Source organism: Podarcis melisellensis, assembly GCF_964234715.1.
Source record: "Podarcis melisellensis genome assembly, chromosome: 3".
Lineage (NCBI taxonomy): Eukaryota > Metazoa > Chordata > Lepidosauria > Squamata > Lacertidae > Podarcis > Podarcis melisellensis.
This window is the reverse complement of record NC_138530.1, coordinates 108,134,002-108,149,211: the sequence shown is the minus strand read 5'-3', so window position 1 is coordinate 108,149,211 and position 15,210 is coordinate 108,134,002. Positions and strand designations below refer to the sequence as shown.

Here is a 15,210-nt window from a genome sequence, read left to right as displayed (position 1 = left end):
CAAAAGGGACACCGCTTGCTAGCTGTGCATTGTGGCTTGTTATGTGTGCTGTAGCCTTCTGTTTCTGCAGGCCAAGCATGGTTAAGGTGGTATGCTGAGCTGTTGGCAGGCCACAGCAGGTGACTGCAGAGGTCTGTGTTTAGTTTGGTGTTCACAAATTGTGCAGGCCTGTCTGAAACAAAGGCAATGGCAGGGCTGTGGGAGTTTGAGCATAAGCAAAATCAGCATCCAGCTATAGGCATATGTCATAAGTGGCATATGTCACTCAACTGCAGCCTTTGCAATTGAAATATTTTCACAACTGGAAAGCTTACCTCTTGGCAAGCAAATCTCTATCTGGACACTTTCTGTGGACACTGATGATTTGATATACCGCCACACAATAGCTGTCAGTTCGACATGATAAATATAAATATGCAATTCAGCCCTTGGCATAAGGTCCTGTGTATTTTGTAAGATACTCATTGCTTCCAGACAATACTGAAATCTTTACACATTATTTCCAAGGGGAGAAAAGGTATCTTGTATTGCTCAGCAAGTTGAATGTTTGCAAAATGAAGATGTACATTTGACTAACACAGATGAAAAGTTCTTGTCAACATTCTGAGCTGTTAAACTGTGTGTGTGTGTGTGTTCCTTTCTCATCAAAAGGGATAGAAAAGTAGGAAAGATCTCGCTCAAATGCTTATTAACTTACATCTACCACCTCTACCAGCACGACCGCTATGACATCAAAGTACTGTAAATTATCAAAAGCAATGTACAGAAAATTACAAATTCATTTCAAAATACGTCACATTGCTACAACTGAGATAAAAAGTGCTTGTTCGTTTTTGTCAGGAAAAAAGTCCTTCTGAAGTAGAAGTGCTGCCTTGCTTCGGTTTCAAATAAAAAATGGATGCTCCATCTGGGTTGTGCTACAAGTAACGTCCTTCTGCTTCGATAGTTGACAGACTAACGACACCGATGGATTGTGAAAGGTGCATCCCACACAGGAGTATTAACTGTTAACATGCCTGGTTACCAAGCAAAGGGAAAAAAGTATCTTCATAAACTCAGAGAAGTCTCCTTCATCGTGTGCCAGCAGTGGTAGCTCAACAGAGGTGCCTTCAGCCTACTTGCCAGCTTTCATCCAGCTCCTCCAGAAGAAACAAAAAGCGAGGGGGGAACCCTACTGGATTTAGTGATGCCTGTATTGCCTCATGAGAGGCACTATGCAAGACGGAGGCCCAGCCAGTTTCAGAAATGGGTGTCTCAACAGTTCCTGTGCTGTTCCTCTCTGGGAAGGCTCCCTCACCAACATCAAGTCTAAGAAGCCACGGAGTACCGAGGAAACCTGGAAAAGCAAAAGCAACATTGTGAAGAAGGCAACACCTAAATGATTGGTGCTGCAGCCTTCTGTCATTTAATAGCCGTGTGCAGCACAGCTGTGGGACTTTCATGTGTTCAGGAGTTCATTATCCAAGACCCGGTCTATGCATGCAGCAGAACGAAGGTGGGAATAAGGTGGCGAAGTTCTAGATTGTGCCTCTTCAAACCTTGCAAGAAATTGAAACAAGTGGCTTACAACAGGAGCTGACTTCATGAGCAGGTGTGTGCAGGTGTGTGCAAATATTGAGCAGGTATGTGCCAAGCAGCGCTCTGTTCATAGCCCCAACCACTTCCTCTTTCTCTGACCCCCAAATAACCCCAAAGGTACCAAGGGTGAACAAAAGGGGAAGCTTTGGCTTTGGGGCAGAGGATTACATTCTGAGCAGAGGGTCCAGGAATGCTATCATCCAACTAACTCTAAGACAAGGCAGTTTGAGGACCTATTTGTTCAGGGATGTGCTTGAGGATGAATCTAGTTGCATCTGTATCTGCTTGGCCACTGTGAAAACAGGATGCTGGACTAGATGGTCCAGTGATCTGATGGTGCAGGCCTCTTCTTAGGTTCTTATGAAGGTAGCTGGTAATGAGCACAAGGCTTCAGTCCATCAGTGCTTAACGTGTTGATGGGAGGTTAGGGGTGCACTAGCTCAGGTCTAGGGAATCTTTGGCCCTCCAGTTTTTGTTAGACTCTAACTCCCATCAGCCCCAGCCATTACAACCAATGGTCAGGGATGATGGGACTTATATTTGTTTGTTTATATTTTTCATTTTTGTACATTTCACTAATTTTAAAATGACTTTGACATTTCAAAACTTCCTTCTCCCCCTTTCTGCGGTTCCTTAAATTTGTTTTTAATATCTTCTGCATATCCAAATTAACTCAGTTTGCTCATTTATTCATCTTCTTTAAATTTATACTCATATAAAACTACAGTTTATTACAATAATCCTGCCAATGTTTTTATCTGTTTATAATTTATCAATAAACGATTTTCATTATTTTGTAAAAAAAAAATGTTATCCTAATTTCTTATTCTTCCAGTAAGTTTCACGATTTCTGCATATTTCTTAACAATAATAATAAAATTTTATTTATATCCCACCCTCCCCAGCCAAAGCCAGGCTCAGAGCGGCTAACAACAGTAAAAATAGCACAATTTACATAAAATCACAGTCAGTTAATTGAAATACATTCTAAAATCAATTCAGAATCAAATTGATGGCAACCATTGGGCTAGAGTTCTATGATGATTACAGAAGGAGGGGGTCAGACTGCACCTTGGCCAAAGGCCTGGTGGAACAGCTCTGTCTTGCAGGCCCTGCAGAAAGATGTTAAGTCCCGAAGGACCCTAGTCTCTTGTGACAGAGCGTTCCACCAGATCCACAGATTTGTATGGATTCTTCCTTTGCTAGGACTTCTGCTTCTTTCCATTTTGGGGCAAGTAACATTCTTGTTACTTGTTTCTATACAGTTTATGTAGTTCTGTCCCTATAATTCCCAAAAGAAAAGCTTCTGGGACTTATGAACCAGCAACATCTGTAGGGCCAAAGGTTCCCCAGCTGCCCACAATCCTTCAGTCATGTACTTATTACCCTTGTCCATCACCTTCCACACACCAGAGGGCAAAGGTCTACAGTGGTGAACTTTATCCAGAGATGTAGGCTCTCTGTGCATAGTTTAGACTGAGTCATAATCATACAGGCAGCCTTAGAGGCATAGAGCAGCTTCGCCACTACAGACCTTCTCCTCCAATCATGTTTATGTGGGTGACACAGGGCGACAGAGATGTGAAGACAGGAGCCATCAAGCATGTTCTTTGCTCTCTCCCTCATGCAGTTCTATTTGCCTGAGGCTCCAAATGACTGACCAGGGCTTTCATGAAAGTGTAGACCCTCTGACCTTGTGTAGATCCTTCACCCTTGGTGGTAAATTGTCTCGGATCCTGCGCATTGCCTGGAGAGGTGGCTCATTGAAATAAGGCGGCTCTCCATCGATCATCTCTATGACCATGATACCGAGGGACCAGATATCCACCTGCAATATACATCCATGTATTAAAGTCTGAAAGGTGCTGCACACAGATGTCTAATCCCCATAGAGACATTGTCCTATCAACATTTTTAAAAGAGTTAAGTCTGCTTGGTGAAAATCTCTCCTGAAGGGCTGATGACACAGGGTGGATCTACACACAGGGAGAAAACCTGCTATGAATATGTCAGAAATTAAATCATTGTAACAAAAGAAAAAAAATGCTATGTAAAAATCACATAGAACTTTTTTGCTCTGCGGTGCCATCTGGCGTTGCATGTTTAAAACGCATTCAAAACATTTTTATTTATTTTTTACTAATGTAGCTGAGTCCCAAGAGTGAGATTACACATTTGGTTCAGGGTAGCACTGGAAAGATATCTAATCCCAACCCAGGCAGTGCTTTTTTAAAAAATCTGGAATTTCTTCTCCTGCTGGAATAGACAGTGTTACCAGTTTCCATGCACTGGGTTTCACTGGGTATCACTGACTATGCTTAAATTTAGTAATGCCACTGCAACTAGAAATTAGTTAATTAAGTCAAAATCTATTGTATTTGTAATTCTCGGCCTTTTGGTGAAGATCAAGTGCAGTACAGTTAATCCTTGATTGTATAATGAGCCCTGATTGTATAATGAGTCAGCGGTGTCCTGTCAGTGACCTTTTCCCCCTGAGACCTTTTGTCTCCTTCGTCATACACTGTGCAAGGGGAAAATGACGCTGTGGAAACAGGTGCCAAAATAACTTCGTGCCACCCCACGATCTTGGGACGGAAGATGTGTAAAGGTCACAGCCCAAAAATGTATTTGCCTGGCTTGCATATTTGTCTCAATAAAAGGAGGCTCCACAGGAATGGCAGCAGCTCGCTTCAGACCACCTGTACGCAGCTCACATGATGATCAACACCTGTCTTGGGCCTTCACTTCAGTAAGGCATGATGGATTTTTCACTTTGCACTGAGTAATATATTACATAATCAATGCATCCCAAATGGCCACTTACAGTTTCCCTTTCTAAACATGCAGTATTACCAAGGACGACACTGGATGGAGAAAAGTATCAAGCGAACTGATGGTACATGAGAATCCTTGCAGCAATTTCTGAGACTCTGATAGCTTCGGTGGGGCACCGAAATTGCTGCAAAGGCCTGTACGTTCCCATGAAGCTTTTCCCATGGGAAAAGGTTAAATGTGCAAGGACATTTTGAAGCTGTGGTTTGTAGCCAATGCTAGTTCTACCCACTGAAATCAATGCACATGATTAACATAGGGACCAGGGCCGTCTTAAGTATATCTGGCGCCATTGTGCCGGAAGCTTTGCAGGGCTGGAGGAGGCAGGCAGTGGCTGGAGGGCAGCTCCTCCAGTGGGGAAGAGGCAGAGGCTCCGGGCGCCGCACTGCTTCAGCGAGACGGGTGAGGGCGGCGAGCTGATGCCAGGAGGAGCCACATCCAGCCTCCACCTCTTCCCTGGTGCCCTCCAGAACTTGGCGCCCTGGCGTCCCGCACCACTTGCCTCTATGGGCAAGATGCCCCTGATAGGCACATTGATTTCAATGGGTCTCCTCTTGAGTAGAACTTAGTTGGATGGAGCCCTTCGTTGGTATTCATAGGGACCATTAGACTGGCTACTTGTGGGTTCCATAATGCAGTGTTCCCCAACCTTGGGCCTCCAGCTGTTTTTGGACTACAACTCCCATCATCCCTTGCTAGCAAGACCAGTGGTCAAGGATGATGGGAATTGTAGTCCAAAAACAGCTGGAGGCCCATGGTTGGGGAACACTGCCACAATGCACTCAAGTGTATTATAGAGATTATATTATACGGAAATAGAGATGGGGCCACACAGGGCCACTTTACTGGACCTGCTGAAACACCTGCTCCACTGGGCTCTTCCATCAACTACAGTGGTACCTCGGGTTAAGAACTTAATTCGTTCCGTGGTCTGGTCAAAATATAAAGACTTATTGGAGAGTAAAACTCCGAGGTGGCTCTCACCGATGGAGGCCAAAGCACGTAAAAGACTCAATATGGAGGCCCACTGGCCTAAATATTGGGAAATAATTGAAAAAATTGGAGATAATTGGAGGTTGCAGAGTATGGAAAAGTTAAAAAACAAGGTGCGAGATTGGTTGCATTATGCCCAAATCCAGGAAGTTTTTAAAGCGGACAAAAAAGTGGGTTTCCAGGAGGAAAAATCGAAACTAGAGACAGAGTTGCTAGAGCCAAAATCTAAGTTAATTTCGAGAATGTACAACTTGCTGCTTAAATGGAATACACAGGATGAGATTGTTAAATCCTCCATGATAAAGTGGGCACAGGATTTGGGGCACAACATTATGTTCGAAGACTGGGAAAGGTTATGGAACACCGGAATGAAATTTACGGCATGTAGTGCCCTGAAGGAAAATATTATGAAAATGATATACCGGTGGTACATGACCCCAGTCAAGCTTGCAAAGATATATCACCTGTCTGACAACAAATGTTGGAAATGTAAAGAGGAGGAAGGGACATTCTTACACCTCTGGTGGACCTGCCCGAAGGTGAAGGCCTTCTGGGAGATGATACATAATGAACTAAAAAAGGTGCTTAGATTTACCTTACCCAAGAAACCGGAGGCCCTCCTCCTGGGCATGGTGGACCAGAGGGTGGCAAAGAAAGATAGAATTTTCTTTATGTATGCTACTACAGCAGCAAGGATCTTGATGGCAAAGCACTGGAAGACACAAAATCTACCCACATTGGAAGAATGGCAGACGCAGCTGATGGACTATATGGAACTGGCTGAAATGACTGGCAGAATTCGAGACTCGGGAGAAGAAGAAACGGAGGAAGTTTGGGGAAAGTTCAAGGACTATTTGAAAAAGCATTATAAGTTGTATGAATGTTAAAAAATGCTCCTTTTTAGGAAATTACAGCTTCAGCATCGGAAAATTTTTGAATTGGAAAATAAGGTATAACAAGACAGAAGTGGTGTAATGAAATAATTTTATTGTGTTGAAACTAAAAATTAATGGATTTGGACTGTAATGTTTAGAGACTAGATATCACGATAAAATGGAAGACATATTATTATGTTTAAAATAAGTTAACAAATTGCTGAGGTTTTGAATCGATAGAGAATGCAGTGCTCGGAAGATGGGGGGAGTCTATTAGATCTATGGAAATATGTATTTGGAAGTTGGATTTTGTATATTATAAACTTAATAAAAATTATATTAAAAAAAAAAGAACTTAATTCGTTCCGGAGGTCCGTTCTTAACCTGAAACTGTTCTTAATCTGAAGCACCACTTTAGCTAATGGGGGCTCCCGCTGCCGCCGCACCGCCGGAGCACAATATCTGTTCTCATCCTGAAGCAAAGTTTTTAACCCGAGGTACTATTTTTGGGTTAGCAGAGGATGTAACCTGAAGCGTCTGTAACCTGAGGTACCTCTGTATTTATTACCTGGCAGCAGTGATAACATCAGGCTGCAGTACAAGGAGCGGTGGGAAGCAGGGGCACTTATTATTATTATTATTATTATTATTATTATTATTATTATACCGCCTTATACCCGGGGGTCTCACGGTGGTTCTCAGAACAAAATCAAGATATAAAAGCACAAAATACATAATAAAAATAAAAGCAACAACCCAATAGTCCCCTCCAAAAAAACCCCCATATTTTAAAAGGGCATAGGATGTGCATCAGATTAACCAAAGGCCTGGTTAAAAAGGAATGATTTTGCTGGAATTGGCGGAAATGACTGGCAGAATCCGAGACCTGGGAGAAGAGTTGGTGGAAGAAGATTGGAAGAAATTTAAAGACTACCTGCAGAAACACTGTAAATTAATGAATGTTAAAATGATGTTGGATTGAAAATAAGTGGTATTAGCAACAAAATCAACAAGAATATGCAAAAATGAATTGATATTGGATGAATATAGAGTTACCAAATGTTAAGATACAGAGTTAAAGCAAATGAAAGAGGGTAAGGATTTGCTGATTTGATTATGTAAATGGGACTACAAAAAGGGGAGGTGTGAGGTGGTCAAAGAAATAAGCAAAGGAGTTTAAAGTTATGAAAAACGGATTTACTTTTAACTTTTTTATTTTTTCTTCGTCTTTTATATGTTGTATTTTTTATCTCCATTTTTTTCCTTTTTTCATGTATTTTTTTTTCTTTTTTCATGTATTTTCTTTTATATTTGCTTTTGTATTTATGCTTTTGTAAAACTTTAATAAATATCTCTTTAAAAAGAAAAGAATGATTTTGCCTGGCACCTAAAGGTGCATAATGAAGGTGCCAGGCAAACTTCCCTGGGGAGAGCATTCCACAGACGGGGAGCCACTGCAGAGATGGCCCGTTCTCGTGTTGCCACCCTCTGGACCTCTTGAGGAGGAGGCACACGAAGAAGGGCCTCAGAAGATAATCTCAGGGTCCGAGTAGGTTCATATGGAAAGAGGCGGTCCTTGGAGTATTGCGATCCTGAGCCTTTTAAGGCCTTATAGGTCAAAACCAGCACTTTGAATTGGCCCCAGAAACTAATTGGCAGCCAGCGCTGTCAGACCAGGATCGGTGTAATATGCTCAAACTGTCTTGTTCCGGTGAGCAATCTGGCTGCTGAATTCTGCACTTCTCTGAGAAGCCAGATCCATTTGGCTCTACCTTTCCATTTTAGCTTATCATTATAAGAACTGTCATGTAGCTTTAAAAATAATGGTGCCTGGGTTTGCTTGCTCTCCTCTTCCCTCCTCCTCCCTTTCCCCACCTTTCCTTTTGTGCTGTTTCTTTTAGAGTGTAAGCTGTGTGTAGGGACAATCTTTGTTTTGCTTCGTGGCATGTAAGCTGGTCCAGAAGTCTTTTTTGCTTTGATGATAATGTGCTTCTGTTTGATGGAATGGTTGATGAAATGAATATATGTTGCTGTATGGAACAAAACACCGATTGTACTTACCTCTGTTCCATAAGGCAGTCTGGAGATCACTTCAGGTGCCATCCAATAGGGTGTTCCAACAAGTGATTTCCGTTTCGGAACGTCTTTTGAAACCTGGGCACAGAATCCGAAATCTGACAATTTTATCTGAAATAAAAAAAACCAAATAAATAACACATTAGAGAAATAATCCAGTGAGCAGTATTCAGACATAGTTAGCAGATGCCCATCATTTTAGCTGTACAGTATTGATAATTCTTTGTTAAAACTAAGCAAGGCTCTGCTTTGGTAAGTGATGGAATTGCATATTTCCCAAAGTAGCCAAGATAAAGCTTACTGGGAAATGTGCATGAAGGTGTTAATACCATAGAGTAAGCTGTCCAGCCAGACTTGGCTATGTCCACTTCCCCTCACCTTGGGAAGAACTAGGTAATCAAGCCTAGGAATATCTAGGAAATTCCTCAATGATACACTGGGCAATAGATATCGGTCATAATATAGATATGGAAACATGGAAACGATTGTGGAATACGGATATAAAATTTACAGCCTGTTATGGTTTAAGAGAAAATTATATGAAAATAATATATCATTGGTATCTAACGCTGAGTAAACTGGCAAAAATGTATAAATCTAATTCAAACAAATGTTGACAAGGTAAAGAGAAAGAAGGTTGTTTTTACCATATGTGGTGGCCTTGCAGTAAGGTTAAAGCTTACTGGGAAATGATATATAATGAATTGAAAAGGATGTTCAAAATAACCTGTGTGTGTGTGTGTGTGTGTGTGTGTGTGTGTGTGTGTGTGTGTAAACAAACCCCCAGAAGCTTTTCTATTGGGAATTATAGGGTAGAACTACCTAAATTATAAAAAAAAATATTTATGTATGCTACTACAGCAGCAAGAATGTTACTTGCCCCAAAATGGAAAGAAGCAGAAGTCCCAGCAAAGGAAGAATGGATACAAAAACTTATGGAATATGCAGAAATGGTGAAACTTACTGGAAGAATAAGAAATCAAGATACCTAACTTTTTATTAAAAAATGGAAACGGTTTATTGAATGTTTACTGATAAATTGCAAACCAATAAAAACATTGGCAGGATTATTGGAGTAACCTGCAGTTTCATAAGAGTATATATTTAAAGTAGATAATTAAATGAGGCAATTAAATGAATCTGAATATGCAGAAGATACTTTAAAAATAAATAAATTCAAGGAACCGCAGAAAGGGGGGAGGAAGTGAAGCTCTGAAATGTTAAAATGATTGTAAAATTAACGAAATGTATAAAACTGAAAAGTACAATTTTGAAAAAACAAAACAAAACACAAAGTAGCCAAGATAAGGGGAAATGAATAAGGTTCATCCAGGGATGTGCTGGAAAATGAAGACCGTTGGTTAGGCTGGGAGGGAAACGTGTCTGAAATCCTGGAGAGCAATGTAGACAATTCAGAGCTAGATGGGCCAATGGTAATACAGTAAGAAATTCATTTTGCAAGCACCTCCATCATGTCTCGAGCCTTTTTTCTCTTGGCTTTAATATACTCTAATTACAATAGACATTATATAAGCGCGCACAACAGCTTGGCCAGCTCTGCTAGCAAAACAGTGATGTACTTAGAGCAAAATGAGGATCTATTCTTTTTATGAATTCATAGCAGAACCAGTTTTTTAGAATGCCATTGTCCACCCAGATAACCAGATAGCACCTATTGTGATGCCCTAGCAGAAGGCTTGTGGTTGAATCCCGAGTCTTTGGGTTTGCATGTCAGAAACAGGAAAGGCAACACACCAGGTTTCCAGCTCATTTGTCATGCCGGGCTACAGTTTGGGATCCAGAACAGAAAGTTGAAGGAAGAGTTAATAAGGAAGCTACATAAATGGTTGCACTCACAGAGACCAGCATTTTATTATAAGCCTTGTCTGTCTGGTTTTTTGGCATCGGTGCGTATGTTACTTTTAATCAAGTTCTTCTTGCCCATTTCTCCTACCCCACAAGTCGACGTCGTTAAAAAAAAGGAAAGCGAAAGAAAGAATGGTTGCTATTTGTAAAACAAAGGCACCCATAAGCACAAGCTTCTTTTTATACCATTAGAGAATAGATGTAGCCAAGGCAAGTTTTGGGTGCCAGATCCATTTCCCTTGCTGTAGGAGCGCAAAAAGGGTTTTGCATGTCGATTGCTCCTCTGAATAGATAAAAGAGACGCTCCTTTTAAAAAAAGAAGAAGAGGAGGAGGAGGAAAAATAAAAGGATTATACAACCTCTCATGACAAAATGTGCATTGTAGAGAGTAATAGGCATAATGAAGCTTTGTATGCATATCTACAAAGCAGAGAGGAGATGGCTTTTCATCAGCACCTTTTTTTTTTTTTAAAAAAAAGCAAAACCGAAGAACATCTATTCATGATGATGGAAATAATTTTCTTTCCTTTTTGATGTTGGTCTATCACTCTCTCTGAGAAACTCTGCAAGCGGTCAACTCTATCGCAACTGTGCAGTGGGTTTGTGAGTGATCGAGGGTGTGCATGGTCAACTTGAAACCCTGTGAAGTCAATAGGATTTTTGTGGGATGTAACATCACTGAAGCAGTCAAACAGAACTTTTCCTGTTTGCTCAGACTGGACACACAGGGGAGTATTGCCCCAGGATTTCTTGTCACACCTGATCTGGAGCATTCTCCCCCTGCATGTGATCAGGTAGGTGGGCATGATGATCCTGGCAGACCCTATAAAGGGGCTAGTCATGCAGCCATCTTCCTCTTGAGAGCCAGTGTGGTGTAGTGGTTAAGAGCGGCAGTCTCATAATCTGGGGAACCGGGTTTGCTTCCCCGCTCCTCCACATGCAGCTGCTGGGTGACCTTGGGCTAGTCACACTTCTCTGAAGTCTCTCAGCCCCACTCACCTCACAGAGTGTTTGTTGTGGGGGAGGAAGGGAAAGGAGAATGTGAGCCGCTTTGAGACTCCTTAAAGGGAGTGAAAGGCGGGATATGAAATCCAAACTCTTCTTCTTCTTCCTCTCTTGCTCTTGCTTACTCTTACCTTTGATGCCTTTTGCTGTCTGTTGGCTTTCAGCCAGCAGCATATGGGCTCACCCCCCACAGAGGATGAACCCACACTTTTCTCTGTAATGGTAACTGCAAGCTAAAGCCTGCCTTCAGGACCATACGGTGAACTGAACGTAATTACACCTTATCATGACTTTTAAAAGAAGACTGTTGAGTCATTATTGTTTTTAAGAGAGAACTAAAGCTGGACCATAAAGAAGGCTGATTGCCAAAGAATTGGTGCTTTTGAATTATGGTGCTGGAGGAGACGCTTGAGAGTCCCATGGACTGCAAGAAGATCAAACCTATCCATTCTGAAGGAAATCAGCCCTGAGTGCTCACTTGAAGGACAGATCCTGAAGCTGAGGCTCCAATACTTTGGCCACCTCATGAGAAAAGAAGACTCCCTGGAAAAGACCCTGATGTTGGGAAAGATGGAGGGCACAAGGAGAAGGGGACGACAGAGGACGAGATGGTTGGACAGTGTTCTCAAAGCTACCAGCCTGAGTTTGACCAAACTGTGGGAGGCAGTGGAAGACAGGAGTGCCTGGCGTGCTCTGGTCCCTGGGGTCACGAAGAGTCGGACACGACTAAATGACTAAACAATAACAGCAAAAGGGGATTTACCAGGAACAATCCAACCTGGACAAGCCAGACTGGATTGCTTAACTCAAATGATTCTTACGAATCCATCAACTACCTTCTTGCAACATACAAGGGAATGTGCTCTGCTACTAGCTCACTAGCGTGAGTGAGGAAGGATAATATTTAATCAATATATCCTCTCCTACTATCCTCAACATCCCCACAATTTTGGTAAGCCTAAGTGTATGCAGCCTGAATCCAGAAGGAACATTGAAACATAAAGCATTATTGGCAGTGGCAGCCAGCTGCATCTCTACTTCTTGCAGAACAAATGCTCGGCACAACCTTCCTAGGCCGTTTGATAACAGAAAGAGGTATATTTCAACCTTGAGTCCCCAGATGTTGTTGGATTACAACTCCCCCATCCCCAGCCAGCTTGGCCAGTGATCGGGGGAATGAACATTGCTGCCCCAACATCTTCTGAGGACACAAGGTTGAAGAATGTAATAATAATAATAATAATAATAATAATAATAATAATAATAATAATAATATATTTATACCCTGCCCATCTGGCTGGGAAAGCAAAGGAATATTGGGAGATGATATACACAGAAATAAAAAAGATGCTAATGTTGACACCCACCCACCCTCCCGGAGATGTACCTTTTGGGTATAATGGAGGGTGAGATATCTAAGAATGTATTAAATCTGTTTTTATGCAACTGCTCCGGCCAGAATAGCCTATGCACAAATGTGGAAGGACAAAAAATGGTCCAATGAAAGAGGCTTGCTAGAATAAGTTAGTAGAATATATGGAGTTAGTGATGCTGACTGCAAAGATAAGAAATCAGGATGAACAAACCATAGGAGAGGAATGGTAAAACTTTGCAGAATATTTAAGAATTACAACAGTTATATAAATCCCCAAGTAAGACCAGGCATATGAGCAGCAGCTAAACTAACTAGAAGGAGTGGAAGGGTATGTAGCACAACTAAGAGTCATAAGGAACCCATGGAGGAAGGTGGGGAAGTCGAATAATGTAGAAGGATGATGAAGAATATCATGAAATGGATGTACCAATGTACTGTAAAAGCATAATTATTTTTTTTTAAAAGAATACTGTCACAAAAAGCTGCCATTAGACCTGCAGCTATACTTCTGCGAGCTTTCAAGGTAGCAGAAAGGGGGCAGTCCTGAATTATTATTGTGTTGTTGTTATTCCAGCAGGTTCCATAAAGACAACAGAGAACGTGCCTGTTTAAGGGAAGTGAATTGCAAATGGCAGAGGCCACAAAGTGAGACAAACTTTCAGGTGTTCTGATCCCAGGCTGTACAGGGGAAAACACCAAAAATACATCAAAACCAACACTTTGAATAGGTAGCTAACTGGCAGCCTGCAGCTACACCTTTTCTCTGTAGCGCTGGGAAGAAGGGGTAAGGTGCAGTTGAAAAGGAAACAGAAACCAAGTTTTATATGATCTGGCTGGGACCCAAAGCACTGTCAATGGCATTCCACTCGTGCCCGTGGGGCTTTTCAGCTCCCCCTTCCAGCAGCAGCCCCCCCTTCCCTACAAGCCAAGGGACCATGCAAAGCAGCAGGCCGCAAAGAGGGAGGTGTTGATACTGCAAAGAAATGCCATTTTTTCTGCATGTGCACAGAAGCTCTCCCTTTTCATGTTTGGGGCATGTTTCTGGCCTCAATTTCCTATAATTGATTTCTGCGCAAAGCGTCTTCTCCTTCATAGAGAGCATGTGTTGCAGTGGGGTCTGAACAGGCCATCCCTTTGTTGCTGGGTGGGTTAGTATGGATGACCATCCACAGCGATTGGGCGGTTGAGTTACTGGGCAAATTTTGGTGTTGCCATTTAGGGGGACGGACCAAAGGTTATAAAATCAAGTCACACAGCACTGACTGGTCTCTTTTGCTGCATGCACCGGATCACCCGCCCATCCACCCTAATCTAGGGCTATTGCATTGACCTTGCTATACCTGTCATGGGGTCGTCTGCTTTTGGGGCAGGGGCCTGGTAGGAATTTTGTCCATTTGGCTGATTGGCTGGTGCCATTTGGTTTTTGCCTAGCAAATCGTCACAACTTGTAAGGTTGCAGTTAGGCATTGGTTAAAAAATTGGTTGGTGGAGGGGTAAGCGCCTGCCCCTCCAATTCTGCTGCGGAAAGGGAATTGCGTTAAAGGAATCCAGGGGCTTGCCATTCTTTTGTCCGTACCCCTGAATGGGGCTTAGGGCTGTGCAAGCCCCCGGGAGCATGTGGGGGGGTGAGGGTCTGGTGCCCGGCTCCATGCTCTCCCCAATATTATTTTCCCTCACTGGCTTTCACTGGAATCCGGAAGTCAGTTCTGTCCCTGGGTGTGGGAACAGATTGTCATAACCAATGCCTAAGCAACCACTCACATTTATGTATTTTAATAAGGTTGTTGCCAAAATTATGCCAGAAACCTTAAACAAAAATTATGTGTGAATTGTGAATTATTTAGGGGTGGCTTGGGGGACCTCGAATTGCACCACCCAGAGTTAATGTTCTATGAGGCAATATCCAGATGAAGAGGAAGAAGAAGACAAAATTGTACAACATAAAAACATGCTCACGTTGTGAACTACACTGCACTGAGATCTGCAGATGAAGGTTGGTATACAAAATTAATTCATAATAATAAATCAACTGCTGAGAAACTTACTCGCCCATCACTTGTGAGAAGTATAGAGTCGCTCTTTATATCCCGGTGAATGACTCCTTGGTTGTGCAGATAGGACAGTGCTCTTAGGACAGACAGACAGACAGTAGCAATCTGTTCTTCGTTCATTCTGGAATTTTTAAAAGAAAGCAACACATGGAAACAAATCCTGCTGTAGTGTTTTCATCTGCTTCAACTCCCATCATCCCTGACCACTGGCCACTGGAATGATGGGAGTTGTAGTCCAACAATATCTGGGGACCCATGGTTGAGAAAGGCTGTTCCATTTGGTGGGAACAGGCAGGGAACAGGGGCACTAGGGAAGCAAGTCTAGAGTAAGAGACTAGGGTGATGTCTGCTGCTTCCAGGAACTCTTCTCGTTATGAGACTTTTGTTGGGGAGCAGAGAGTTTGTTTGGATCCTGGGTGAGAACTGGGAGACGGAGAAGGAAGGAAAATTGACATTGATTTATATGCATTCGTCACTTTGTATTAATGGAACACTTTAACATGTAACAGTGCAATTTTCTAATATTTAAATTGTCTGGGTTTTTTAAAGCTTTTTGTAC

General features: G+C 42.2%; 1 protein-coding gene across 3 annotated transcripts in view; it reads right to left on the bottom strand.

Annotated features, from left to right (window-relative positions):
• Window positions 1–761: 761 nt before the first annotated feature.
• Window positions 762–15,210, bottom strand: part of PAK5 (p21 (RAC1) activated kinase 5) — a gene marked incomplete at its 5' end in the record, with an annotated part of 132,991 nt that continues 118,542 nt past the window's right edge. For all 3 annotated transcript variants that reach the window (XM_081906197.1, XM_081906196.1, XM_081906195.1), the window contains 4 exons: window positions 762–1,336; window positions 3,272–3,406; window positions 8,340–8,465; window positions 14,646–14,772. In XM_081906197.1, coding sequence (XP_081762323.1) covers window positions 1,181–1,336; window positions 3,272–3,406; window positions 8,340–8,465; window positions 14,646–14,772 — 544 coding nt within the window. In that variant the 3' untranslated portion in view covers window positions 762–1,180. The remainder of the gene's footprint in view (window positions 1,337–3,271; window positions 3,407–8,339; window positions 8,466–14,645; window positions 14,773–15,210) is intronic.